Source organism: Periophthalmus magnuspinnatus, chromosome 7 (assembly GCF_009829125.3).
Source record: "Periophthalmus magnuspinnatus isolate fPerMag1 chromosome 7, fPerMag1.2.pri, whole genome shotgun sequence".
NCBI lineage: Eukaryota > Metazoa > Chordata > Actinopteri > Gobiiformes > Gobiidae > Periophthalmus > Periophthalmus magnuspinnatus.
The window spans coordinates 22,580,091-22,608,090 of NC_047132.1; the positions used below are offsets into that span (position 1 = coordinate 22,580,091).

At 37.6% G+C, this 28,000-nt stretch overlaps 2 protein-coding genes across 18 annotated transcripts in view; one reads left to right on the forward strand and one right to left on the reverse strand.

Annotated features, from left to right (window-relative positions):
• The window catches only part of LOC117374120 (membrane-associated guanylate kinase, WW and PDZ domain-containing protein 1-like), an 86,910-nt gene extending 72,151 nt beyond the window's left edge, over positions 1–14,759 (reverse strand). For all 16 annotated transcript variants that reach the window (XM_033970291.2, XM_033970290.2, XM_055222849.1 and 13 more), the window contains exon 1: positions 14,019–14,759. In XM_033970291.2, the coding sequence (XP_033826182.1) occupies positions 14,019–14,316 (298 nt within the window). In that variant the 5' untranslated portion in view covers positions 14,317–14,759. The remainder of the gene's footprint in view (positions 1–14,018) is intronic.
• Positions 14,760–23,831: 9,072 nt separating this feature from the next.
• Positions 23,832–27,995, forward strand: ren (renin). Of its 2 annotated transcripts, none has more exons than XM_033968868.2 (9): positions 23,832–23,948; positions 24,426–24,573; positions 24,949–25,072; positions 25,186–25,304; positions 25,387–25,583; positions 26,330–26,452; positions 26,609–26,750; positions 26,827–26,925; positions 27,688–27,995. In XM_033968868.2, the coding sequence occupies exons 1-9, from the start codon at positions 23,875–23,877 to the stop codon at positions 27,847–27,849; spliced, it is 1,188 nt and encodes a 395-aa protein (XP_033824759.2). In that variant the 5' UTR covers positions 23,832–23,874; the 3' UTR covers positions 27,850–27,995. The 2 variants fall into 2 exon arrangements, with proteins under 2 accessions (XP_033824759.2, XP_055078887.1); XM_055222912.1 differs by having other exon boundaries at positions 26,865–26,925; positions 27,688–27,775.
• Positions 27,996–28,000: the final 5 nt, after the last annotated feature.

Consider the following 28,000-nt stretch of genomic DNA (forward strand, 5'->3'; position numbering starts at 1 on the left):
TTACTAAGCTTGAATCTGTCTTAAAAAACTATTTGTCTATTATGAATCATGACAGTTTTGGTATAGCACATTATGGCAGCATATTTAAGTGAAAATAAAAAGCATAAAATCATTATGACTTGTCTGAAAAGGTCCTTTTATTTTAGATGGGAAAGTGGAACAGAGAAAGTTGAATGTGCTAGTCTGAATCAGTGTCTTCTGAGATAACACAGAGCAGACAGCTGTCTTTGAGCAAGCCCAGAAATTGTCTAACTTCATAAGAAAACTTCTGGTACTTTATATTTTACAATAATAAGATGTGTGTCAGTTTTGATTTGTGCATTTACGATATAAAAACATTCTGATTTGCTTCATCATTTGTTTCTGATTTTCTATTTTTTCTGTCTGATAATAGTTTCTTAAATTGTTAGCAGAAGGCTCAAAGTTCTGGCCAGGACAATTTGTTGACAATCCAAACTATTTAATTCAATTCAGTTTTATTTGTATAACAGATTTAAAATACAACTTAAGCTGCCCAAAGTGCTTCACATAAACAACAACAAAGGAAAAACAGATATACATAAAAAAATACATAGGCAAAGAATAATAAAGCAATGAAACACAATATCCTGCCAAGCTAGAACCAAATGCCAGGGAGAAGAAGTGGGTTTTCAGTCTGATCTTAAACTGCACTTCAGACTGAGAGGATCTGACTCTATGGCATTAAACTTTTTGAGCTGTGTAGAAATAGAACCAAACAGTCAAACACCAATTCCATAACCACCAGGCCAGGTTACATGTATCATTTTTATTTGAGCAATAACTGAATAAAGGCAGGACATTGATTAGTTTAATGTCCTACTGTGGATCATTCCAGACAAAGCAATAATATCTGAGACAAGCAGGTGGCAGAGCTTCCAACTCAAAAGCTACACCTTCAGGAATGTAAATGTTAAATAATATTTTTCTAGTTTGCATCATAAAAACAAAGAAATGCAAACTAACTGTTCAAATCAATAAATCACAGTTTTTATTCAGGTTCCAAAACTAAAGTGTGTGCAGTGCATGTGGATCCTACAATCGATTGGTTGGTGAGAGTCCCACGAGAGAGACACGGGACAGATGGTTCAGAGCAGAGGAGGCACAAACACAAACAGGAATAAATGGGCCAACATGAGTGCAGAGATATGGAGGATGCATCATCTGGCAAATCAATGAGACGAGCTCTACTGAGACAATTAAGATGCCGGGAACATCAAGTGTGTGTTAGCAGCTCTGTCTCAAACCAGCCTTAGTTTGCACAAAAACCGTCAAAAAAAAGGAAGCCATTTTCAATCTCACAGCTGAAGTAGGGCTATGGATACCTTTCACTTTTTTGGCACCAGCAGTTAAGCCATATCCATTTTAAAGTCAAGGTATAAAAATCAGAAGAGTATCAGAAGATGTTTTAAGTGTCCCAGATTTTGATGCAAACATTTTTTGTATACCTTACCGTTTTGTTCAATACCACAGAAGTATTGCCTAACATTACCCAGTGAACAATGATGAAAAATCAGTACATCAAAACCAACTTCCTTGTGCCTTTTTACAGCAAAAATGTAAAAAAAAAAGAAAAAAGAAAGTAAAAGAAGAGAAGTACCAGCAAATACAAAACCAAATATATGATCAAATATGTTTTGCTGCAAACATGTTGGACTGTTCTCTCACCAGCCTCTACTTCAACAGCAAATATAAGGCCTATGATCTTTTTAATTTTTATTCTGTATCAAAATGCTGAGGGGTACTGAAGTTGGCCTTTTGATGAATGGGGAAGCAGAGTTTAATCCAAGTCACTTCTTCAGTTCTGGTCTGATTGCTGCTGGACACTGCCTTATATCTATCTGAAGGGAGGGGCTAAATACACTGAAACTGCAAACAGCTATTGTCTCCAGTTTCAGCTTTAATGGCCCTAACGTCTTCATTCCAACAACGCATTGTCCAGTTTACAGATTTAACTTCGGCTTTTGCTAAGGATTAGACCTGGAGGACTGAGGGATTACACAGACAATATAGTGACAACTCCCTAGATTAGATTTAATTACATATAAATTGTGAAACGTTAATATTGTGAGATCAAATTCCTCTTCCCACTCTGGGCGGTCTTCTATGTCAGTGCTGAGTGGGACTTAAATGAAGATCACGTTCATTGGGTTTGATCTGATACATTACCTTGTGGTCTCACTAATACATTTGTTTAAGCTTTAAGTAGATTTGCTTTCTAAAGTAGTTCATAGACAAGAAAAAATGTAATGTGTATTTTCTTTTTTAATCATTTTATGTAATCTATACCTCCAAGACTACCAATTTTATATACAGTTGAAACCACAAGTTTACATACACTATATAAAAAGACAAATATTCTTTTTTTTTCTCACTATCTGACATGAAACTGAACTAAACTTTTCCTGTTTTAAGTCAATTAGGATTACCAAAAATAATTTCTATTTGCTAAATGCCTGAATAATGAGAGATGGATTTTTTTAAGAAAACTTTTTTATTACTTTCATTTTTTTTATTACTTTCAAATGCCTTTAAACAATTTGGGAAAACCCAGATAATGATGTCATGTCTTTGGAAGCTTCTGAGGTTTATCAACATTTGAGTTAATTAGACACAGCTGTGGATGTTTTTGACGGCACACCTGAAACACACTGCCTCTTTGTGTAACATCATGGGAAAGTCAAAAGAAATCAGCCAAGATATCAGGAAGAGAATTGTGGACTTGCACAAGTCTGGTTCATCTGTTGCAATTTCTTAATGCCTTAAGGCGCCACAGTCATCTCTTTGAACAATTATACGCAAGTATAAACACCATGTGAATGTCCAGCCATCATACTGTTCAGGATGGAGACGGGTTCTGTGTCCCATAACTGAATGTGCTTTGGTCTGAAATGTGCATATCAACCCAAGATCAAAGCAAAAGACCTCTTGAAGATGCTGGCTGAAGCTGCTAAGAGTGTGTCCTTATCCAGAGTGAAACGAAAACCAACATGGGCTGAAAGGCCACTCTGCCAGGAAGAAACAAAAAAGCTAAAAAAATAAAAAATAAAAACATAAAAAAGTCAGATTACACTTTAGAAATGCACACAATGACAAGGACCTTTTTTTGGAGACATGTCCCGTGGTCTGACCAAACTAAATTTGAATTGTTTGGCCATAATGAGCATCGTTACTTTTGGAGGAAATGGGGAAGCCTGAGTATACCATTTCACCTATGAAATATGGGGGTGGCAGCATCATGTTCTGGGGTTGTTTTGCTGCAGGAGGGACTGGTGCTCTTTACAAAATAGATGACATGAGGAAAGAACATTAAGTGGAAATACTGAAGCAACATCTCAAGACATCAGCCTAAAACTTGGGCGCAAATGGGTCTTTCAAATGGACAATGACCTGAAGCATACTGCCAAACTGGTTACAAAGTGGCTTAAGGATAACAAAGTCAGTGTTTTAGAGTTGCCATCACAAACCCCTGATCTCAATCCTATTGAAAATGTATGGACAGACCTGAAAAGGCATGTGTGAGCAAGGCGGCCTACAAACTTGGCTCAGTTACACCAGTTCTCAGTTGGTAGAGTGTTTGTCCACTGATCCGAAGGTTGGCGGTTCAAATCCCGCTCTCGACATAAACATCATTGGTTGAGCGGTCAGATCCACTGATCCATAGGTTGGCGGTGCGATTCTAACTCACACAGATGAATGCTGTCATTGTGTCCTTGGGCAAGACACTTAACCCACCTTGCCCTCAGTGTCTGCGTACACTGGTGTGTGAATGTGTGTGAATGGGTGAGTGGTTCCTTGTTGTAAAGCACTTTGAGTGCCTTGAAGGTAGAAAAGCGCTATAGAAAAATGTGACCATTTACCATTTACCATTCTGTCAGGAGGAATGGGCCAAAATTCCTGACAACTATTGTGAGAAGCTTGTGGAAGGATATCCAAATCGTTTGATCCAAGTCACACAGTTTAAAGACAATGGTACCAAACACTAATGAAATGTATGTACATTTCTGACATTGAAGAAAGTAATGATAAATTGTCTAAAAATCTTTCTCTCATTATTGTGGAATTTAGGAAATAAAAATGAGAGCAACTGTGGTAACAACTTTAACCAGGTCAAAATGGCTGGCTAGAGCCTGTGATATTTTCAAATTGATAGAATCTGTTTGAAGTCAAAGACTTGCAAAAATGCAATAGAATGTTATGTCATTTAAAAACATAAACACTTTTTATTAATTGGTTTAAGACCTGAGTTTGTGTGGTGGCATGCTGCTTTCTCAGTCTCACGAGTAAAACTTAAATAGCTTTAAAATTTGGTTTGTTGCTTGGATATATAATTCATTCTCTAAACTACACACTTATTAAAGAAAGAAAATAAGGAAATCTTACTTCAATAATGATTTGTTTTATCTAGTGAAAGCTGTTTATTTGATTAAATAACAATTAAGAATTGATTTTTTCTGTAAGTTAAAACAGAATGAGATAGAAGGATAAATTTGAATTAATAAAAAGCATTTATTTAAATATTGACATCAAAAAGTAGTGAGAGGTCTGTGCTTCGCAGTCTAATCTTAAATTGCCGTATACAACTTCAACCCTCTCTGTAACTCAGATGCACTTTTAAATACAGCTGCATTTCTCATGTGTCCAGTTCACACACTAACAGGACAACTTTAGACCCACAGCTGCCGGCCAAGGTCACCTCTACCTTCAACAGTGACAGAACCATGCCACCGGTCCTGGACACTAACACATACTGGATTATTGGTGGAAAATTTAGCTATAGGAAATGAAAGATCTAAAAATAAAGCTGATTTTATTTTGGATGTAGAGTTCACTTTAGGGAATGCTACAAAGAATAGTCCCCATCCTCTCCTCTGTATCCTTTTCTATCACCAACAAAACCATTTTTACCTCTAAATTGAAAAATGCTTAAAAATGTAGTGAGATGTCCACAATTGTACTAGCAATGAATCTCATGCTCTTCAAATGTAAAGCAAATTAACTTTAAATGTCCAATAGATTAAGCAATGTTTCCATTATAACAAAATCCAAACTATGTCTAAATGTACTTTGGAAAAGCACTCACTGAAAGCTGCAGCAGGAGAAAAAGTATCAGTGGTTTTATTGGCAGAGAACAGTGTCAGATTGTGGCAGGATTTATGAGAATTACTGTTTAAAGAGAGCTTCACAGGATACATTCACAGGTATAGAGAGAAGGAAAGCAGACACAGTGAAATATCGCATTGGGGAGAGGTAAAAATAGGCAGAAGTTGCGCTGACATATAGCAAGTGATTAAGCATCTTCTGTTTGAGGAATTAAGGAAAAGAGTTGACTTTACTGTTAAAAGGTAAGAGCAAAAAATCCTGATCACAACTTGCACACATTTGTCCTAATTAGAAGTTGGCACAAGAAAGAGAGAAGAAGTTGTTGAAAAATTAAAATCTATTTTGTAATCCTATTTATTCAGATAATTTGTTTTGCAATTCATCCAAAATGTGGTAAAATGTGCCGTTAAACGTATTGATTGAGGGAGTTTGTGAAAGTAATATAAAATTTTAATGAACTCTTTTGCAGCAATTTGAATTGTCATAACTAACAAACTGCAACGGGTGCAATTGTTTAGGAAATAGAATGACCTCTGCAAATAACAAATGCCTTTCCAAAATTGTGCAGCCCTATAGTGGCAAGTGGCTCCTTAAGGTAAAAAATAAATAATACATAATCTCTTACAAAATGGGCTGATACAGTAGAGAAACAGATCCTTAAGACACTCCAATACAACACAGGGAATATTTGATTCCACTGTTGCTGCAATGTTAAAATGAAAACAAAAAAACATACCTGCAGTTGTGTTTTGTTTTACTCACACATGTTTGAGTAACACTTTATTATTAGTCTGTTTACATCTCTAAAGCTCAAAATGCTCTGTTCCACCTTGTGATGTCATGAAGTGGTAGTTTTCAAGTTAGCAGCTCCTTTTGCCTTTAGTTCAGTAGAGATATAGGAAATTCCAGGGCTGAGGGAAGAACTCAGTCTAAATATGCAGGATTTGTGTGTTAAACATGTGTGAATGAAACAAAACACAACTCCAGGTATGTTTTTGAAGAGGAAACAACATTATAACATTGATCCAGAAATAGCCTAAGATGGGCTCTTTAATAGCTATAGCTCTTTCTAATCTGGATAGAGACAGGTAAGAACATCTCTACACTAAGGAGTAAATTACAACCACGTCTCTAAGTGTGTCCCCCGTTCCCTGCAGATGCTGCTGTGACTAACTGGAACCACCAGAACCGGAACAGTTTCTGACAGAATCTCCAACAGTGTCCCTAATGAGAAAATCAGCAATTTCCTGAAAATCTGCTTTCTTTTAAAAAAGACATGCTTCCTGATGGCACTAGATATATGAGTCCACATGAAGGAGACATTTAACTCACCATCTCCAAACTAAGGCAGTATGTGTGTATGACCTGGGACTGCACCTGTGTGAAGACGTCAGGTTTGGACTGTTTCACTTTTCACCTTCTATGGCATGAAATCTCTGGGAATGAACTCATGTGAAAGTTGGAAGGAAGGGAGCCCTTAAACCTGCAAGATCAAAGGATTAGGCTGTGCATAGTTGAGCTTAATATGAAGAAAACAAAGTGAAGAGTTTCACTTGGATTTTAAAATGCGCAATCTCATATATGTCCTCTAGCTGTATCTTCAAATTTTGTTATAAGTATTCCTCTTGAAAAAAAGAAAAAAAAAAGAAAATATCACTTTACCTTATCTGTACATATAAGAGACATTTGACCCTCAACACATAAAACATGATTTTCCCTCAGTGTCACCAGTAAATTCTAATGCAAATGCAATTTACATGGTCTTATCAAATCCATAAATTATTCATAAAATCTTGCTTAGTACTATATTTTCACAATACCTGATCCCACCACCAGAGGGCCACACGTGCACCTGACACCTCCGTTTAAGCACAAACTCTGATGGTTCAAATAAATCACACTGGCTCTATACATGTGCGGAGGGGAGGCTACTACAGAATACAGACACAGCTGCTTAGTATGTTAGGCTGTGTAATATGGAAGAGAGCAAAGACGTTAAACAGGAAACATATGTGGGGCCAAGACCTCACAGTGACTGGTCATTTTCAAACAGTAAATTGACAGATTGGCAAAAACAGAGGCAGATAAAGACTTTGTTGCAATGAACAGTTGAATTTACAAATAAAATCTTGTAACGTTATATCACTGGTTCTCTAAAAAAAATATGAATAGGCATATTTTGGATCATGCTGCTGCTATTTGTTTTCATTTCATTTTGTAACTTTTCTGGTAGAGGGTCCGCCACCTGCTTGTTACCATGGAGATGTTATTGTTTTGCCAGAAATGTTTCACAGTATTTCTGTCTTTATGGAGACGAGCAGGTGATGCCTCCAAGCCAAGTTACGAGTTGGGTCTGTGGAGAGGCAACCTTAATTACAGTAAGAATGCATGTTTTTCAAGCATCAGTAAAACTAACCCTAAAGAAATGAATGCAAGATAGATACTTTTAATGCTATACTGTGGAACAAAGCAATAACATCTTTATTGCCACAAATTCTCAAAACAATATTAAAAGTTTAACTAAATATTGAAATAATGTAAATATATGTCTTTCCTTGTGCTATGATGTTGTATTCTCTTTTGTTGTCATAAGATTAGTAAAACGTACTTTTTAAGAACAGAAAAAATGTACAAGCTTTAATCAAATACAAATACAAAAAGGTATTCTTAAGTGGGATAACTGGGATTCTATCAACAAGCTATTGTAACTGAGCAGACGTAACTGGCCACCTCTGGCTATTAAAGCGATGAATACAACTTTTATTTGTAGTTTTTCAAGCGTCTTGGAGTATTTTGTTCAAATTAGCCCGATATAGCATTTACAGAGAAAATTACAATGTGTCCCACCAACAACGTGCAATTACAGCACAGGAAAGCCACAACACAGTTAAACAGTCAAGAAGTAAAAATATGATTCTTAAGTATAGTGTAAAGCCTGTAATAGTGGGTAATCCCTTCCAGATGTGTGAATCTAAAGGCTGTGCTGCTTAAATGTCAGTGAATTGGAGCTACATAGACACCCCTGCAGTGGGTGTGTGTCTGTGACATGGAAGTGGGTGGGCTGGAGCTGGTGAGGAGTGTAGGTCACTGCACTTCAAAGATGGAGTCCAGAGCTTGTTAAAGCAGTAGCTCTGTTTATGCTCTTTATGGATCAGGACATTCATACTGTTGTACTGTGTGCAGCCAAGATGAGAGCAATTTGTGCACAGGCTGAAAACATTGAGCAGAAACATTGTGAGCAGATTATTGTGTCAAAATACATAAAGATCAGATAAAGCAGCTAGATAATATTAAAACTAGTAGTAAAACAAGTACCAAAATAAAATGCTCAATTGAAGAATCAATGCTGGAAAAAACATAAATAAAACAGTGTGGTAAGGTTGTCAAAAAATCGATACCCAGATACTAATTAATATAAAAAATAGTATTGGTGCTAGATGCTCGTTAGAACAAGCAAAGAAACAATCACATAAGACACAATCCGACCTTTCCTGAAAACTTTTAAGTAATTTTCACATAACAAAAAGAAATATATATCAATTTCATTCACATATGCCACCATAGCAGGCTGTTGGGCGTATACGGATTCACACACCTGGATAAATGAGCCTCATGGGGCAGAGGCGAGGACATAACAGCACCACCCTGCAACAGAAGCTCCCACAGATACAAGATAGACACAGGCTTTGCTTGGACGAAGCCATTATTGATCTGAGGCTTTGATGTGCCATTCACTGCTCAAACTGAACCATCAAAACCTATCAATGAAGACGGCTGGAGAGACTATGGTCTCGTCACAAGCGGGCTTCTGTGTAAAAAGAAGGTAGTATTCTGCACTGAAACTGAAATGATCAAAATATTGTTTTTTATTGTCATGGCAGTGCAATGAAAAATAAACTAGGACTTAAGTCACAACTTTCAATAGCCTATTAGTTATTATATAGCAATAAATGAATAATGTGGCTGGTGATTGTTCACAGCGTTATGCACTGTTCAGTAGATTTGAGCACAGGCTGCACCTTCAGCTCCAGTGTCGTGATCTGTCAGGATGATGTCTGGAGAAGATCTGTGTGTGTTTGAAAATGGCTTTAGAAAGGGAGTATTAAAGAACTTTTTGTGTTGAAAATTATATTATAATTTTTAAAACGTTCTTATTATGTTTGTGGTATCAAAATATTAGTATCTTAACAAAGCTGAATAATGCTGAGGGCTATTATAAAAAAGAGAGTTCCTTTGAAAAAGAAGTCTGTTAACTAAACCTTTTCATAGATGTGTGGACACGTTACAACAGGCTGTATTGTGCTATTGTTTGCTAAGGAGCACTGAAAACATGACAATAGATTAGAGGAAGGTCTGTGTGGACACAAGTCAGTGCTGACTGCCTGTGGGCTCACAGCTGTTTCTGCTCCAATAAATTATGCCCCGTTCATATACAATACTGTTACATGACATTTTTTTATTAAGTGCTGAGAAAATGCGCTATAGAAGGGGCTTACTCAGAGGCTTGTTTGCCTGATGCAGTACCTTTCCTAAATACCAATGGCAAGCAATAAATCCCAATACTTTAGTTGTAGGGACAGCTTTACCAAAGATCTTATATAATATTGTTGCTAATTGCCATTGTGCTCAGCTACTTTGCAACATTTGTCCTATTGCTACAACAGCCAGAGGCAAAGTCAAAATCACACAGCAGTTTATTCAGACTTCAATAACAGTCTTTGTGGCAGCGTTCTCACCTTTATTTGTAGTAGAGAGTCAACCAAGGCCAAACGCAACAGAACATTTCTAAAGAGCTGACTTTGAATGCTGAAATGAAGAAATAAAAAAATAAAAAATAAAAAATAGGCATTGGATCTTTATCTTTATGTGGTAAATCAAGATGCCAAATGACAAAGATCAGCAAAATAAATTCTGATCCTCCTTAAAAGCTGATAATTGTTAAAAATAAAAATCAAATGGTGGACAGGGGCTAATATTACATTTAAAAGCCATATCTTAAGCTGAAGCAATCCAAATATTATGGGCTATTGACAGGCCTATTAGGCATCAAAGTGTAGGTATCAGTGAACTGCTATCCCCTCTCTCAGGAATCCCAGGCATCTGTGAGCAGGGCCATTCCCCCGTATGGGGAGGTCTGACAGCCCCGGGGCAGTTTGTCCTGGGGATCAGACTAACAGCAGCAGATCATCCAGTAAACCCAGGTGTTGGAAAACAGTCGTTTGAAACAGTATTGTTAAGAATGAGGGTTTGTGGGTCTTTTTTTTTAACTGACATGGTGTTAATGGTCAAGTTAACTAACAACAAATTATTATTATTTTTTTCCCAAGCAGATTTTAGAAATGATAAAACATTTGGCGTATTTATGATATTTATGATCCATTTCATAGTAAATAGTAAATAGTAGTGTAAATGTGTAGCCCTCTGTAGGTACAAGAGGTGTTTCAAATATCATTTCTTTACATTATATTCAAACCTCTGTGGAAAGCACTTCGTATTGTAGGCTTTTTTGTCCTTGTGGAAAATTTGTCCTTCTTCGACCAGTGCTGTGTAAATACACACGAATGCAATCACTAATACCCAATTATCAACAGTCAACTTGTATTGACAAATCTTGTTTACCAAAAGCACTCTTGAACATACAGCTTATAGAAGTCCAATGGGCCAAAGTCCTGTGAATTCTCCCTCACCCACTTGAACTTCAACCTCATCATAAACTCATAGACCTGACAGCAGTAAAGGCACTTGAACTAAAAAGTTCTATACATTTATTATTTCTCCAAACGTGTACATAGTAAATTAGTGCTGCACACCCAGTCCTTCACAGGCCTTGAGTGGAAGTTTTTCAACTGTATCATTATGCAAGTGCAAATACTAAATGTTTGATGTCTATGGAAAATCCTGTCCCACGCCTGCTCCCCCTTCTCCAGTCTGAAGGCTTGTTTACACAGATTAATAAAATGGCAGTGTTAGGGATCCAGGGGTGTAATGGTTAGCCTCAGTGGGCTTTGAGCTGCATTCCTGCTGGGGACAGACACCTGTACCTGTACCTGAGCGCTGATTGGGTTTCCCGCTAAAATGCAAAGCCCATGTAACAAGAGAATAGAGGCAGAAGAGGTGAGCGGTCCAAGCGTCTGTCATCTGCTCTGTATAACACTGAGCCCAACATGGTGAAAGTACAATGGGGGTTTTGTGAGATCTAATGGGCACTGGTGGACAGTAACAGGATACTTTTATTAAGGATATCTCTTAGGAAAAAAAAATATGAAAAAAACAAGAGGAACCATTGCAATTTCATAGAATGTGTGTTATATGTAAATCAGTATCTTAAAATTATTATTATTTTTACTGGAAACAGGTCTAAGTTAAGTCTAATTTCATGGTTAGTCCAGGAAATAGCAAGTGATAAATCAGCAGTAACCCAGACTAAAGCTTAGGAAGAGTGCACATACTGACAAAAATAAAAGTAATCATAATATTAGTAGTTTAACATGTGGACTAGTTTGCCACAGCAGTCATACAATACTTTACTTTATTTAGTTATATACTTTTGTCCAACTGGATTCAACTAAAGTGAATCTGCTCGTTAAATAAAACATTACCAACACTATCAAAATTACCTCATATGTAAATCTCACATAAACATGATTTTTAACAACTATCTAAGGGTTTTCCAAGATGGACCAGTGCACCCATTTAGCAGTATAAATATTTCAAATCCTTGGAGTACATTAACAGTAATGCAGCCCACACGTGTTAGATTGAACTAAGAGCATCCACAGCCTGCTCTGTTGTGCTGAGCCCTGTCTCTGGGGTGGAGACTGCAGCTCATGTTGAAGTTCCCTAATGGACACAGCGCACGAGCAAAACAAAACGCCTCTTACATAACGGAGTGGTTAATGATTTTCCTTCCTAGTTTTGCCGCCGTTGCCAATCATTGTGAAACTATGAGTGAATTGCAATTCTGGGCACATGGAGATGGAAAATGCTAGAAAACCTTAAGAGTAATGCTACAAGTCAATGGAAATACTATCTACTCAAGATATAAAATGTGTATATGATCATAATAATAGTCCTTCTTTCAAGAGAAGCCAAAGCTTTTTACATTGTATTATTTATTCCCTACACACCCATGGGTGGTAAAAGCTACTGTTGTAACCACTACAACTACCCTGGGGTAGACTGACAATCTGTGCCATCAGCACTTCCGACCACGACCAACAATCACACACACTACTTTCATACTAGGCAATGGGGGCGAAGTGTCTCGCCTAAGGACACAAGGACAGCCACTGCTGCTCCATTGATATTATAACAATACGTTATTTAAAACCATGTTAACATGTTAATAATACATTAAAATATAGATCTATAGATCTATCTATATAGATTAAACAATGAAAGAGTGTCCAGATCAGTACATAAGGAATAACAAATGCTCTGCACATTCAGAATTCACATGGGGATCAGTGCTGTCCTTCTCCCAATGGCCATCTCTTAGACAGATGTGCAGTAGACCGTGGACACTGGGTCAGCTCAACTAACACGCACACTCAAACTCACAACAGACTGAATATTCTTCATAAAAACAAAGCAAAAACAACGACTATGGCAATCAACGCAAAGAACTTCAATGGGCAGTAACTAGATACATTTATTCAGGATATATCTTATCTTATATATCAGCACCGGACAAAATTTCATTTAACCATAAAACCAAAACTATGTAGATATAAGATATAATCTAACCAAACTATGGGAATGGAACAAAAGCATCAAGAAATCTAAAAGTCCACTTGAAGAAGTCTACCATTATTGATACTCTTACTACAGTTTGAGAACCAAATCTTAAAGACTTAGAACTGGGGAATGTTTAGAGGTTAGCAGCACTAATCATTAAGAAGCTGCCAAGAGATACCAGTTTAGCCTAAATCAAAGTTTATGTGACAGTGTCCAACAGTGCAGCCCATGTGTGGACACTATCACTACAGTCAGTATCGGCCTAATCCATGACCCTGCCATGGCTTTAGAAATGCCAGACAAACTGAAGCTGGAGGTTTGTCAGGGTGCCTTTATGCCAAAATCTGTTTAACCATTAACATAATTTGAGATTAATTCAAAATAAGAGTAACCAGTCCTCACTGCTTGATATTACTATGCCTGTCATGATAATTACTATATCGACTTATTGTTCAATACATAACCGATGGAACAATATTTTTGGGGTCAGTGTTTATCATGTGCAAATCACATCTTTGTACTAGTGGGAAATGTGTGGCTATTTTTTGGCTATATAATGAGTCACAGACGTTATTAATTCAACCTCAAATCTTATCACAGATGCAAATGACTACAAAAGTGCTATTATTTTTTGCAGCTCATATTGTACATTTAAAATAGTTGTTGCGGTTTAAACATGCTCCTAGGTTTTTGTGTCAGTGGAATAGATTATTTTCAATATCATTGTTTATCGTCTATAATTTCTTCAGTAATATATCGTGCTTCGGATTGTGTTATTGTGACCTAACTATATCCTACATGGCAATTTCAAAACCTATAAATTGGTCTCTGAAAATTCTAAAGTTTTGTAAGTTTTTGGATTTATATCTTTAGTGAACATGATACTTAATGAAGAAACATATGAAACCCAGGTGAATTAGGTCCATTAAACCATGAGACTAAAACCAGAGTCATACCAGAACTAAACTAAGACAACCCAGGACTTAACCTATCCTTGTAACTAGGCCTAAGTCTAAATGCTAGGACTAAAATAGTAATAAACCACAACTGAACTAAAGATGAACCAGGCCTATGCATATGAACTCAACAACTGATTAATGCAGACCTTTATTAGAATAAAATCAGCTTTATGTCAAACGTTCTTAGGAAGTTTATCTCACCTTGACGCACAGTTTTCAACCTGATGGGATCTTTGCAGCATTTCATCACAGTGTAGATGTCGTAGAGGGGTAACCCGGCCACGGACAGCCCCTCCACCTCCAGCAGAAGCTCCCCCTCACACAGTTTACCGTCCTGGTACAGCACAGCATCCTCCCTAACTTCACCAATGTACGGGAACTCTCCATTCTCTGCCCCCCCGCGGAGTTCAACATTCAGCTCCCCACATGAGTCTCTGATAACAGCGCACTCGTTCACTTTATGGATCCAGTGGTGCTTCTTTTGTATCACTTTGGACATGATGACAGAATCTAGTGCCAGTGTCGTTAGTTGTCCCTAATGGAGGATCAACAAAACGAGTCATAGCATAAAAGATAGCCCTAAAGACAAGCGTAAAAGTTGGGGATGCGTTGGTGTCACTCCGTGTAGAAACATTTTGACGCTTCTTTTAAACCAAGGCATGCTGTTAATGACACGGGTACATTCGCATTTTAGTTAGAATCCAGGTTTTAATCTTCTGTAGAGCTGTTTCCGCATCTCCAACAACTTGCGCGCTGGGTGTCCGGAGCGTCTTATCCGCAAAGTCCACGCGTTTTTATTTGTCCAGAAAACTCGTCCTGCACTGTTACTCCAATGTCGTTTCAAACTTCCCAGTTCAGGGTGTATTCTTCCTTAGCCTTTCCACGTCACGGCGGCGCTTTTAAGCAGGTAACACGACAAGTTCATCCTATTTGCTCGTGCGCTCTGGATGCAGAATGAGCGGGGAACAGCGCATGCGTCTTTGCACAGCTCCTCGAGGGAAAATCCTACTCGAGACCACATTACTTCAGTAGCAAGTCCCGAAGCTCCACCCAGACCACCGGTGCACAGCGCACAGCATTTCCAAAGCGATTACAGCCCTCTCGCGTCTAATCCCATGAGCTCACACACAATTTATTCATAAATGACAGACAGTTGTACGGCTCTAAAAAATACATGAATATGCTATTTCTATACCATGTCATACAATTATATTTCTGTGTATGGTTTTAACTATGATAATTAATATTTACAACTAAAAAAGCAGTCGTTTGTGATTAAAAAGTGATCAACAAAGTAGTCATAAAGTTAAACTGTCAATAATAATCTGCCAAACACTTAACTGAGGGTCAAAGATGTGAAGGAATCAATCAACCAGCAACCTCAACAAATATAAAATAGCCCAATGTTTCAGCTGTTCATAATCCTGTTGTGTTATTACAGTGAAGAGATCAAACATCAAACTACAATGTGTCAGAACAAATGTTGAAAAGTTCCCTCTGGACAGAAACAGGCAGAGCAGTGTTTTTGCCGCTTGTTTAGACAAAGTACTGGCACTGGGGGCAGTGGCCTGGATAACAGCACAGAGGAGGCAGCTTACCATCCTGCTCCACCTCAGTGACTGCACTAGAGCATACCGTTCCAACCAGCAACTGTTTAGACTAAATCTCTTTGAACATGTATTGATGTCTGAATTATATATATTTTTTCTCCTACTGATTTGAGAAATGTTTTGAAGGGTAATTCATAACATGTTCTGCAGTAAAGAGTACATGTGAGGTTGTGGATGTTGCTGCTTCAGGCCACTGACCATGAAACACATTTACTGCAGTAGTGTTCAGCTCGCCACTGGTGCCCCCTTATGTAATTAAATTCAAAGTCATTGCCATATTAGACTCAGTATATAACTTTTGCCATTCAGACTATTCCCTATCAAAATTTACACTAAGGATAATTATGAGTTTCTTTCTGAACTTGGACAAATCTTAACCAAACCTAGAATCTATAATTTTAATTCAAGTATAAAGTCTGTAAGAAAAAACTACTTCAGCAGTATCACCACATTCAAAAGTCATTTAAAGCAGTGGCTCAGATCAACACAAACCTGTGAGCACATTTCATAAAAACTCATTTCAGCACTACAGGGTATATGCAATACATCCAGCACTTTAGGCTACATGTAATACAGAGTAGTCATAAAGTCTCTTTACAATTTTAAAATATAATTACAAAGGCTATTGATAAGATATATGAATTAGATTTGTTCTATTGTACTCAGTGGTTATAAAAGTTTTTAATCACGTTGCATTTTTGGTCAATTATTGGTCCATTTTTCTTCCATGAGAGATTAATTACTGCAAATTTCTACCTTGACCTTTTGACTATGTGGCACAACAACTGCAGACCTTCAACCAACCATAATTTTCCAACAATATGGTTCCCCAACACATTGGGCTCTGCATCTCTGTGAGTTCCTCAAACATTTCTAGACCGTTGAATTGGAAAGGATGGACCGATTCCACGGTCACCACTTTCACCATATATGACACCTCTATTTTTTTCCATGGGCCTATGTTAAAGAGTATCAAACAAAGATACAAGACATTACTGAACTACAGCAAAAGATAACAGATGCGATTGCCGCAAACATAGCAAGAAATCAAGTACCATCTTGATGTACTTCATGGTGCCCATTATAGAGATGTATTAAATGAGGTAAAAAGAAAAAAATAAATAAAAAAAAAACTTTCTAAACCACTGAGTACAATAGAACATGTCTAATTAAGATATCTTATCAAACTTTATGGACACCCTGTACATCCAGCACTTTAGGGTGTATGCAGTACATTAGCACTTTAGAGTATGTGCAATACATCCAGCACTTTAGACTACGTGCAATATAACAGCTTTTTTTTAGGTAAAAAAAAAGCTGTAACACTATAACGCTATAAACGTTCTTAAAGCAAAATACCATGATGGAGAATAACTCCACTCCTGAGTTTGTGGTTATGAATTGCTCCTGTCTGGCCCTGCCCTGCTTCTACCCTGTACTGTGTTCAGTCAACATTTGTTTGTTCTTGTTTGTGATCCAAATGTGAAGTTAAAAGTAATGGATAAAAGTAATAACAAACAACAAACCTAGCTGGTCTCATTATGCTTAAATTATGTACTAATTTATTGCTGCATATGGTCCAGGGCAATTACTTACCTGATGGCTAATACCATGTTTAAAACGATGCAAAGCAGATCAGGTTGTTTGATGTCACTGCAATCAAAACAGTTAGAGGAGAATAAAAATGTAACTGATAGCATAAAAGTTTAAGAACTTCCACAAAAAAAGTGTAGAGTATGTAGTGACACAAACTGCAATTAGTGATTCAGGGAAGCATCTCTGAGCTGCAATGTCTGAATGGATACTACACCTGCGCTGGATCAAATGACTGTGTGTTCATTAATGAATAACGAGTTACCAGATGATCTTCATTTTGTTGGTCCCATGAGAATAGCATGTTCAAAATGTGTGAACGAAGAGAGCACAGGTAATGGTCACAAAGTGGAAAAGTAACAGATGTAAAGGATTGTCTTTGTGTACATTTCCTAGTTGCTAAATGAGTGAACTAGACAGTAATAATAATAGTGGAGTTGAGAAAAGCTAAGAAAGAAATGTATTTGTTAAGAAAATGGCACATTAAACTTACAATTAACTCCCAAATTTCCAGCTATCCCACTCCATGCCTTCTCCTTTCAACTGTTTCCATATAAAAAGTTATGATGTCAATAAAAAGCACAAAATCCTTTTGGCTAAAGACTTGCAACCCAATAAAAAACATCTGTAATAGAAATTATATCATCGCTCTCACATTAGCCCTTCTAAATAGCTACTGTGTACATACAGAGACAATGATGTAGGCAGCAGTGATGAAGCTAAACAGTACCAGAATATACATATATTTTGAATCAAATTTGTATCTCATTTTGAAAGACACTGGTTATATTTAAGTGTATTTGCACATATATAAATATTTTAGATCAGTTCAAACTGGGTGTAGTAAAAATAATAATTAAAAAAAACGGTATATGGTAATGTAAAATTCTTTATAGTAGAGGGCTTTTCAGACAAAAGCAGTGGTATTGGTATTGGTATTGGAGGGATATTACGATACTTGACATGGTATTACTAGGTATTAGTAAAAAAAAACAAAAACCCAAAACAACACTATTGGCAATCACTAGTAAACGCTTTACATTTTGAAACTTATTCTTGTCAAGGAATAGTAAGGGGGTGAGGTTATGGGGGATGTTGTTATGATGACATGGCCACATGAGTTTCTTCAGTGACTGTGTGAGCCTGGCCCCATTCCTTACATAAGACAGAGTACGCTCGGCTGCGGTCTCTGAAAACAGGCCCTGTCGCCGCACATTGGGCCTTCCTCTTCACTGACTGTGAACCATGCTCCACACAAGAGGAGCGCGCTGGCAGCAGTATTGAATTATTCACTGACAGAGTAGCACTGGAGGCACCACTGTGCTGATTTAACTGTGAAAACTCAACGAAAGCAACGAGAATCACTAGGCTGTGGAAATGTCAAGATGGTTTAAAAGGGACACAGTCAAGAATAAGTACATTATTTATATCACTCAAGTTTTAATTAAACATGGTTCTCGAAGTAAGTTTGGTTCACTAGTTAAAAATGTTAGCACAATGGTTGTAGTTTTGTGTCAGCAATGGTTGTGCCTATCATTTTAGCCCAGGTAACAGATTTCTATTTGGTCAAAGACAAATCTTTTCATTTTCTTTATCTTAATTCTCAAAAGTTTGAAATACACTTGCTTGACAGAAGTTGAGGAGTTCTCTGCACCTTCCCTGATACAAACAGGTTTTCTTTGAGTTACTGACCTTAAGTACTGCCGAAGTACAGCAGTAAAAGAACACCAAAAAAATGTACACATAATTTACACAAACAAGGTGAGAGGGCTAAATGCTGTGATGACATGACCTAATGCCAACTAGCAAATACATAGTATTAGTACTATGTACTAGTACTAGTTAATAGCAGGTCAAACACAATATGTTTTGAGTATATGCAACTGGAATGTTTGTACAGCCTGTTTTGCACAGATTCCCTCTGTGCTCGCTCACCTCACACAGACCCACTGATCTCACTCCAGTTCATTTCATTAGCAGCCATGAGACTCACATCACTGCCATTCCTCACGCTCGGGTTAAAAAATGCTCCAAATGAGAGAATTAAGCATTTTCCACAATTGAACGGGTATATTAACAATAACAATCGTCACTCCACTGTGAAAAAGTAAAATATCTAATATTAAATACTACAAAGAAGGATGATTGAAGGATTACACCATCCCAGCGTGAAGTACATCTGAACTATAGACACGAGTGTACCTATAAAGCTTTCATTTTATGAAAATAACACAAATATCATTAACAATCAATATATTTCCCAAGGTCTCTTTTCTGCTTCAAACTATATGTTTTTACTGCAGGAGTTTCAATTTACTTGAATTAATTATCACTGCTGTTGACAAAAGCAGCCATAAATGAATATATCTTCACATACACTGACTGGATGTGTATAAGTGCATATGCTTATATTTTTTCCTCCTTGGTGTTTTTATGTGTTATTATTGTTATTACTACCATGGGAAAGCTACAAAAACACTTTATGATGTGTCTAGTTCTGGAAAGTGCAGTTGAGCTCAGCAAAGATAACAAAATGAAATTAGTGCAGTTGTAGAAACAAAACTTTGGAATCAAACATAAGAGTTGCATAGTCTACGCATTTGTCAATCAGATACCATCAGTTACAAGTAATTTCCATCCTTCACACTTCACAAAATACTGCAGTATGAAGAGATTAGAGACTATATTCAGTAAACAAACCCAAAGAAATGGTTTTATAACTATTCCCGGGTCACTAAACCTCTCCTACAGTTTCCAGTGCATTGTTTTCAGACCCAGTTCTTATGAATAGAAAATGCTTTGCCAACTCGGCACCAAACACCAGCCAAATTTATAGCTAGTTATAATGTACAAGGCAAGATCATTCATTAGGTGTTTAACAGCAATTTGTTAGATAACAAGAGTCAGTAAAGCCTCTGGAGAAATTAAGGAAATACTGCAAATCTTTCCTCAAATAAAAGTTATTTTACTTTTTTAGGCTATACATATTAAACAAACTCCTACAGCAGAAATAATAAAATAATAATCAAATTATTAAAACTAAAAAATAAATAAAAAACTGAAAATAATAATTATATAATACAACAACATCTACAACTAACATAACTTACAATTATCTACTACTACTACAACTACAAGTATTACTACTGAAGTAACAGATATGACCTTTCAGTGCATTATAATGTATAGTTTTGGCAGCAGCGTGTTAGCCAAGTGAGGAGATAAAACAGACATTCAGACATTCATAGGTTTCCCAGATGTTCAACACTTTACATTGGACAAGTGCACAGCCACCATCCAGATGTGTACATCAACTGCAAACATGTCACAAATTTGACAGGGGAGCATAATTCAACTGAGCAACAAGCCTTTGCTTTTCTGAATGCTGACAGCACGAACACTTTTTGATATTGAGGAGACTTTGAAGTACAAAACAGCTGGCTGCACTGAGCTTTGTAATGTGGCTAGCTTTTCTGTTTTACTAAATCACCAGAGCTTTGACGCTGACATTGCTGGGTGCTATTTTATATCAGCTCACCGCACTTGGTATGTCTGTGCATAGATCCATAAAAAGCAACACAATTAAACTAATCCTTTTGCAGTAGTGCAGGATTAAGAAAATCGTAACACTGCCAGATGGAATTGCTTGTACTACACACAGTTACATAAATGTGTAGAAATATTAGACACCTGTCAACAAAGCTACTCAGCAGCAAGACTATCCTCATGTACAGTGTGCTACATATTCATAAGTGCAGGTGATGGATGTCCACACTTTCTCTCGTTTGTAGTAAACAGTAAAGAAGCCTGGTTGCCATGGTTTCCTGTTCACCAGATGGTCTGTTTGAATAAGTACCTGTTTCTTAATGGAGCTCTATGGGATTTCATCTTTACATAGCAGAAACAAGGTATGGGCAGCCATATCTATTTTTTTCTATTTGCCGTTGTTTTTTCCATTGCTCAAAAGCAAGCTGAACTGAAAAGCACAGTTATTCACACTCTCAACCAAAGAAGATTCCGTCATGGATTATTAGTTACTTATTTCACTTCATGGAACACATGTAAAAGCAACACAATGTAAGTTTTTGGAGGTGACAAAACACTTCAGAACATTGTCCATGGGGATAGATGACTTTTATGCTATACTATAGCTATATGTTATATTATATATGTTATATATTATCGCCAAAGGAACAACATTTCCATGGAGACAAGCAGGTGGAGGATTTCCTTCAAACAAAGTAATAGTCAGGTTTTTGGAGATGCACCCAAACATCTTAATGATGATGATTTTAGAAACACTATTAAGGCAATAGTATTAAGAATATGTGAATATAAGTCTCTTTTACCAGAGTGTTGACTTTAGATAGTGTTCTACCTCATAAAATATGACTAACTCCTCATCTGCCCCACAAGCGTTTTTACAGTCCTCTGCTGCCCCACAATGGCGGGTACCAGTATAACATGTCTTACAAACAAATAGGTTTAACTTATTAAAATGCACAAAATAAAAGCATAAAATTCAGCCTATGGAACAGTGTAAACCAGACAGAGCAGTCCTTTCAGTATCTCACAGAAAAATGTGTTTTCAGTCTGTTTTTGAGTCTTTATTTCTACATTTCTACCTCCTGTTGTGAGGACTGTCTCACATATTTCCATGCATATTGTGTCCAGATGGAATTGCAGAATCATCTCATCTAATTTTCCCTCTGCATTTTAAGCTCTAACAATATGGCAAATAAAATAAAACAGATAATGTTTTTCTGTTGTGTGGTTGGTAATTGCATTTGATGTGTGCTAATAACTCAAATGTTTGCAAATGTCATAGTTTTTTCACTTGTTGCAGCCAAATGAGATTTGAGATTTTGAAGTTAAGCTCTTGAGGATTTGGGACTCGTTCCTTTTTGTTTGAGGGATAACTTTTCTCAAGTCTCATTTCCTGGCCACACCAGCACTGTGCTTGCTATCTCTCTTATCATGACACATAGCTCACAGTCACAACCCTGTGCACCCTCTTACGCCAAGCCCACGTCTGCAGTGCGTCAGGTCTGCTCTTTGGCCATGCCATGTAACTTCATCATCCAGATATCTATCAAAAAGCCTGGGACACTTGGACAACATAATGCAAATCCAGTTGCAACAGTTTTATAATCTCACATCAGGGGCTAAATATATTTAAGGTCAAGAGGCTGGGAAAAGTAAACTAAAGTTTAAGATCAAGAGAACAATACACATCCACTAGAGGTAGCAAAATGTGATATTTCAGTTAAAGTAGATTTGCAAAAAAATAAATAAATAAATAAATAAATAATAATAATAAAAGTTGTTTTTCACATTTTATGCAATGTCCAAGACTGAATATTCAAAATTAACATGGGGGTCACATTTTATTGCTACAGTTTTAATCTGTCTAAGTCACAGTAGCCAAAAGCTACATTAAATTTTACACTGAAGTGAATGATGATCCAGGAGAGATGGCCATTTCCCATTCCCACTGCAAAGGGGTGATTGAGGAGGGGAAGGGCAGGCTTGAGTGACGCCAAGGTCTATGTGGGCAGTGTGGGAACCAGACCAGAGGATCCTTTACACAGACAGGTCAGGACTCCTGTGAACATGTCCTGCAGTGATCTACTAACTTTGCTACTGCACCATATAATAGCTATGACCTTTTTTTTTTTTTTTTTTAAACCAATGTGAATGACTACGAATATGTTTTGATTAATTAGGGTTTTTAATAATTTTATTACATTATGTTATTTAATAGACAGTCTTTGGGATACATGATATATACATTTACTTTTTTGTGTGTACAGCTATAGAGTTTCAGGATTGCTATAGGTCCTGAAAAAGTTAGACCGGTAAATTTTCTACAGTAAACCCTGATATCATTTTACATTGCCAAATGTAAATGGAGTTGTTATATAAACACTAGTAAACACTATAGTTAAAATGTTACATTAAGGAACGGAAAATACATGCAGTAAAGCAATACTTTCAGGCCTTGTAACTTGCTATCATTATATGCACACAGCAAGTATCTAAGAGCATGACCCCTGGTGACTGTCCGTATCTCCAGGTCGACTAAGTGATCAGTACTGTACCCTGCCCTGACACCTCCTGACATTGATACCAGGTTTTTGTTTGTCTAAGTTTATTAGAAATCTAGAACAAAATAATGATGTGTATAAAAACATGAAACACTGCCAGTCTCCTCCACAGCATGATACACTCAACATGGGCTCTGGAGCTTGCCAGTGGTTCCCTTCACAAAAATAGAGATTAACTTAAAGATGAGTGTTTTTTGTTCCCCAAACTGGGCCGTGTGAGATACACAATGACATAGAAATCCACTCTTTGTACAGGTGATACAATCCTTTTCTCTAATCTTTATGTTCATATGTCTCTTTTATATCTCATTAGGATGGGATGATAATAAGGGTAGACATTTTGTATAATTCACTAATCACTAACAAAGATATCACCAGTTTGTACTGAAAGACGTAACTCATCCATGGTGTTCTCAAAGATCATTGTTGTTTCTACTGCAGTACTGTAAAAGTAATTTAAACATGGAACTTATTCATATTACTAAAATTTGGAACATGGATGTAAGCTAACATACTCCCATGGACGTAGGCAGAATGTTGTCTGTCTGTGCCATTTTCAGGAGGTCAAAGTTCAGACCTCTCAGTAGGACCTGTTTATTGCAGCAGGGGCTGTGCGACAGAAACAAGGAGGGGCAATGCTGTCTAACCTCCAGGAAAGACCCCAGCTATATCTACTGGTCCAGCACTGAGGAGAGGGGACCAAATACAAGCAGAAAGGACTACACACAGACACAGACCAGAGAAATCATGAAGTCGCCAGTGCTAAGTCACTGTTTGATTTCTATATTGGTGATGGCATCTTCAAGTTTGGCCTTGCACAGGTAAGCTCTCTAAAGGCTACACATTGATAGTTCAAGCAAATAAAAATTTGGATGCGGTGTAATGTTTGTATTACATTTTACTGGCCTAATACAGAACTTTGGTGCTGTGCTTGTAGTTTCAGGAACAATTTACACCTATAGAATTTTATGAAGAATTGGAATATAATTATGTTCAAACAACATGCTAATAAAACTAAAGTAGCAAACAAATAAAGCCGGTTTATTAGTTCATTACTATGGCTAATGTTTTCTCCATTGGTGACATATGTTTTTGTTCATTTTTCTGCCTTGGCAGACAAAGTGAAAGAATCTGTGCTTTATTATAGGATCATAGTTATACTGGGATGATGACCAGCCAAAGGTTTCAGATATATAGCATAGAAAATATACTTCCCACACATCTTTCATCCATTATGTGTTTATGATCTCAGGCTAAATTTGTCTCTTTGATCTCTTTGTTATCTGTCATTTCTCTAGAATCTCCCTGAGGAAGATGCCATCTATCAGGGAGACACTACAGGAGATGGGTGTTTCAGTGGAGCAAGTGATGAGTGAGCTGGTCCAGACAGCCACAGATGTCACCAGCAATGGGACTGTTCCCACTCCTCTCACCAACTACCTGGATGTAAGTCATCATTATGCATCACGATAAAAGATCATTTCTAAAATATCTTGTACATGTGTCTGGGCCATGATTCATATGTAATGGAATACTAAAAATGTTCTCTAAGCAGCTTGATTTGTAGTTTGAAGCCTTCAGGCCATGAAAGGAAAGTAGCCTCTCATCTTCATAAGTTCATAACAGATTGAGGATGTTGGAAATGTCTCAAATGTCTCAGAGCAGAAACCACCAAAGAGCTGGACTTCAGTGAAAGCTTGATTTTCATGATGGATGACTCATCATTTCAAAGATGTTGAAAAGTTTATAACCTTTAGAGCAGCTTCACACACAGAGAGCAAATGTCTTGTCATTTCTTTTATACACCTTTTTCTCTGATAGACGCAGTACTTTGGAGAGATCAGCATAGGCTCGCCAGCACAGAAGTTCAACGTGGTTTTTGACACAGGTTCTGCCAACTTGTGGGTGCCGTCCCAGAGTTGCTCGCCCTTTTCCACTGCCTGCTGTGAGTAAACCATTGAAAATATTGCATGACTTAGAAAAGAAATGTCTTACTGGTGGACAGTGGGAAATTCTTAGAAGCAGATTTTGTGAGCCTAATCACTTTTGAACTTTCAGTTACACATAACAGGTATGATGCATCAATATCTCAAACTTATGTGGAGAATGGCACAGGGTTTTCCATCCAGTACGCCTCAGGAAATGTCCGGGGATTTCTCAGTGAAGACGTGGTTGTGGTGAGTCTAGAACTGATCAATCAAAACCGAGGGAAAATTGAGTGGTTACACCTTTAGCACTCCTGTTGTCTCATCTCTGTAGGTTGGGGGGATTCCTGTAGTCCAAGTGTTCGCTGAAGCCACTTCTCTATCAGCAATGCCCTTCATATTTGCTAAGTTTGATGGAGTCCTGGGGATGGGATATCCCACTGTGGCCATTGATGGAATAATTCCTGTCTTCGACCGCATTATGTCTCAACACATCCTAAAAGAAGAGGTGTTCTCCATCTATTACAGCAGGTGGAACTCATGGCAGAAACACACATAGCTCAAGCATGTGAGGAAAATCAAATGCCTTTTTAAACCAGCAGGAGCAGGCCAAAATAAATATTTCTATTTATGATCCAAAAAATTAATTGGGAGAAAAATAGCAGCAAAAATCCAAAGAGATAAAGTAGGACATGTGCTGGACATCAGTGTGCTATAGATGTGTGTTTTTTCACTTCATTCATTGCCATTCTTCTTCAGCTGTGTTTAATGAGCACACTAAGATCCAAAACAAACAGCATGGAGACAGATAAGACTTTCAACATGTTTTTGTGGAAGTTTTTTTTCAAGAATGAAGGGTGAAAAAAATGAACTTTTAATTGCAACTATTATGTGGGTGGCACAGACTTAGTGGTTAGAGCATCAATCAAGGTTGGCGGTTTAAAACCTGCTCCAACCAGTACATACTGTTGTTGTGTCCTTGGGCAAGTTACTGAATTCACTTTGTCTAGTAAGTATGTGGCGTGTGAGTAAATAGTTGGTGGTTGGAGAGGCGGCCAAAGGTAAAGACTGGCAGCCTTGCTTCAGACAGTCTATCCTAGAGCAGCTGGCTACTTAAGCTTACCACCACAAATTATGAAGTGAATGAATGAGGACTACAGTTTAGTGCTTAAACATGTTTGTAGTGTGAGGCACTACTATTATTATTTTAAGAATGCAAGAACAACAAGCTATCTAGAGTGTTGTTTAAATATAAAACAGGGTTTTTTGTTTTATAGGGACCCTAAGCACTTGCCTGGAGGAGAACTGGTGCTTGGAGGAACTGACCCAAACTACTATACAGGAACTTTCAACTATGTGGATACGAAGGAAACAGGGAAATGGGATGTCATCATGAAGGGGTAAGATGCAGACATGTACATATAGGAGCTGGAATCCTCCAAGAGGAGAGAAGGAGCTAAGGGGAGAGACATTTAATGGGTTAAATAGAGATACCTTGTAAATAGCTCTTTTCCATTTCAATTAATGCAGTGTTGGTGTAATTTTCACCTCTCCAGCGTGTCTATTGGTTCGGAGATGATGTTTTGTGCAGAGGGCTGCACAGCTGTCATAGATACTGGTTCTTCCTACATCACAGGGCCAGCCTCCTCTGTGACTCTGCTGATGAAAACCATTGGGGCTCAGCAGGACGAAAGTGGGGTGAGATTTGAACATTCAGGAAACCTATGAACCAATGAAATATGCTACAATAATGTCATCATGCCCTGTTCCTCAGTACAAAGTGGATTGTGACACTGTGCTCGGTCTGCCCAGCGTGACTTTCCATTTGGGAGGAGAGGAATACTCCCTGACACATGAAGACTACATTTTATGGGTGCGTAAAATAATGAAACTGAAGTGTTTGTTGTATGCATGCCTAAAGGTGCTCTGTCTAATTTTTCTGGTGCCACCACCACCTGCTTGTCTACATGGAGTCTGCTTTTACTTAAATGTTCCACAGCATGGCATTAAACATATATATCTTGCATTGTTCAAAAATGCCTTGAAAAACAATTTACGATGAGCAGGGTTCTCTACAGATTTTTTGGTCTGGCCTTCTAACACTTGTCTGTGTAGAGATACAGTGGGACAAAAAAGTATTTTGTCAGCCTCCAATTGTGCAACTTCTCCCACTTAAAAAGATGAGAGAGGCCTGTAATTTTCATCATAGATCATTTCAACTATGAGAGACAAAATGAAAAAAAAAAAAAATCCAGAAAAATCACATTGGCTGATTTTTAAAGAATTTATTTGCAAATTATGGTGGAAAATAAGTATTTTGTCAATAACAAAAGATCATCTCAATACTAGAGGTCAAACTTTTTGTTTAAGTCTCCACAAGGTTTTCACACATCGTTGCTGGTAGTTTGGCCCATTCCTCCTGCAGATCTCCTCTAGAGCAGTGATGTTTTGGGGCTGTCGCTGAGCAACATGGACTTTCAACTCCCTCCAAAGATTTTCTATGGGGTTGAGATCTGGAGGTTGGTTAAGCCACTTCAGGTCCTTGAAAGCGTACCCTACACCAGAAAAAGTTGTATGGAGCACCTTTAGCAAGTCTGTAGTAATTATACTGACAAGTCACTGACCAATCCTACAGCAGTCCCAGATGGAGGGTGACGTCTGCACTGTCACCTTCAGGGGCTTGGATGTACCGCCCCCTACTGGCCCCATCTGGATCCTGGGAGCCAACTTCATTGCGCGCTACTACACAGAGTTTGACCGCCGCAATAACCGGATAGGGTTTGCTACAGCTGTGTGATGCTTTTCTCTTATATTTGCATAAGAGCAGTAGTTCACAAACTTTATACTCCATGTAAGCTTAACACACAAGAGACAATTGACATTCCTAACATCATCAAGTGGTTCAGATCAATGAATAAAATGATTATGACATGTAAAATTCAATAAGA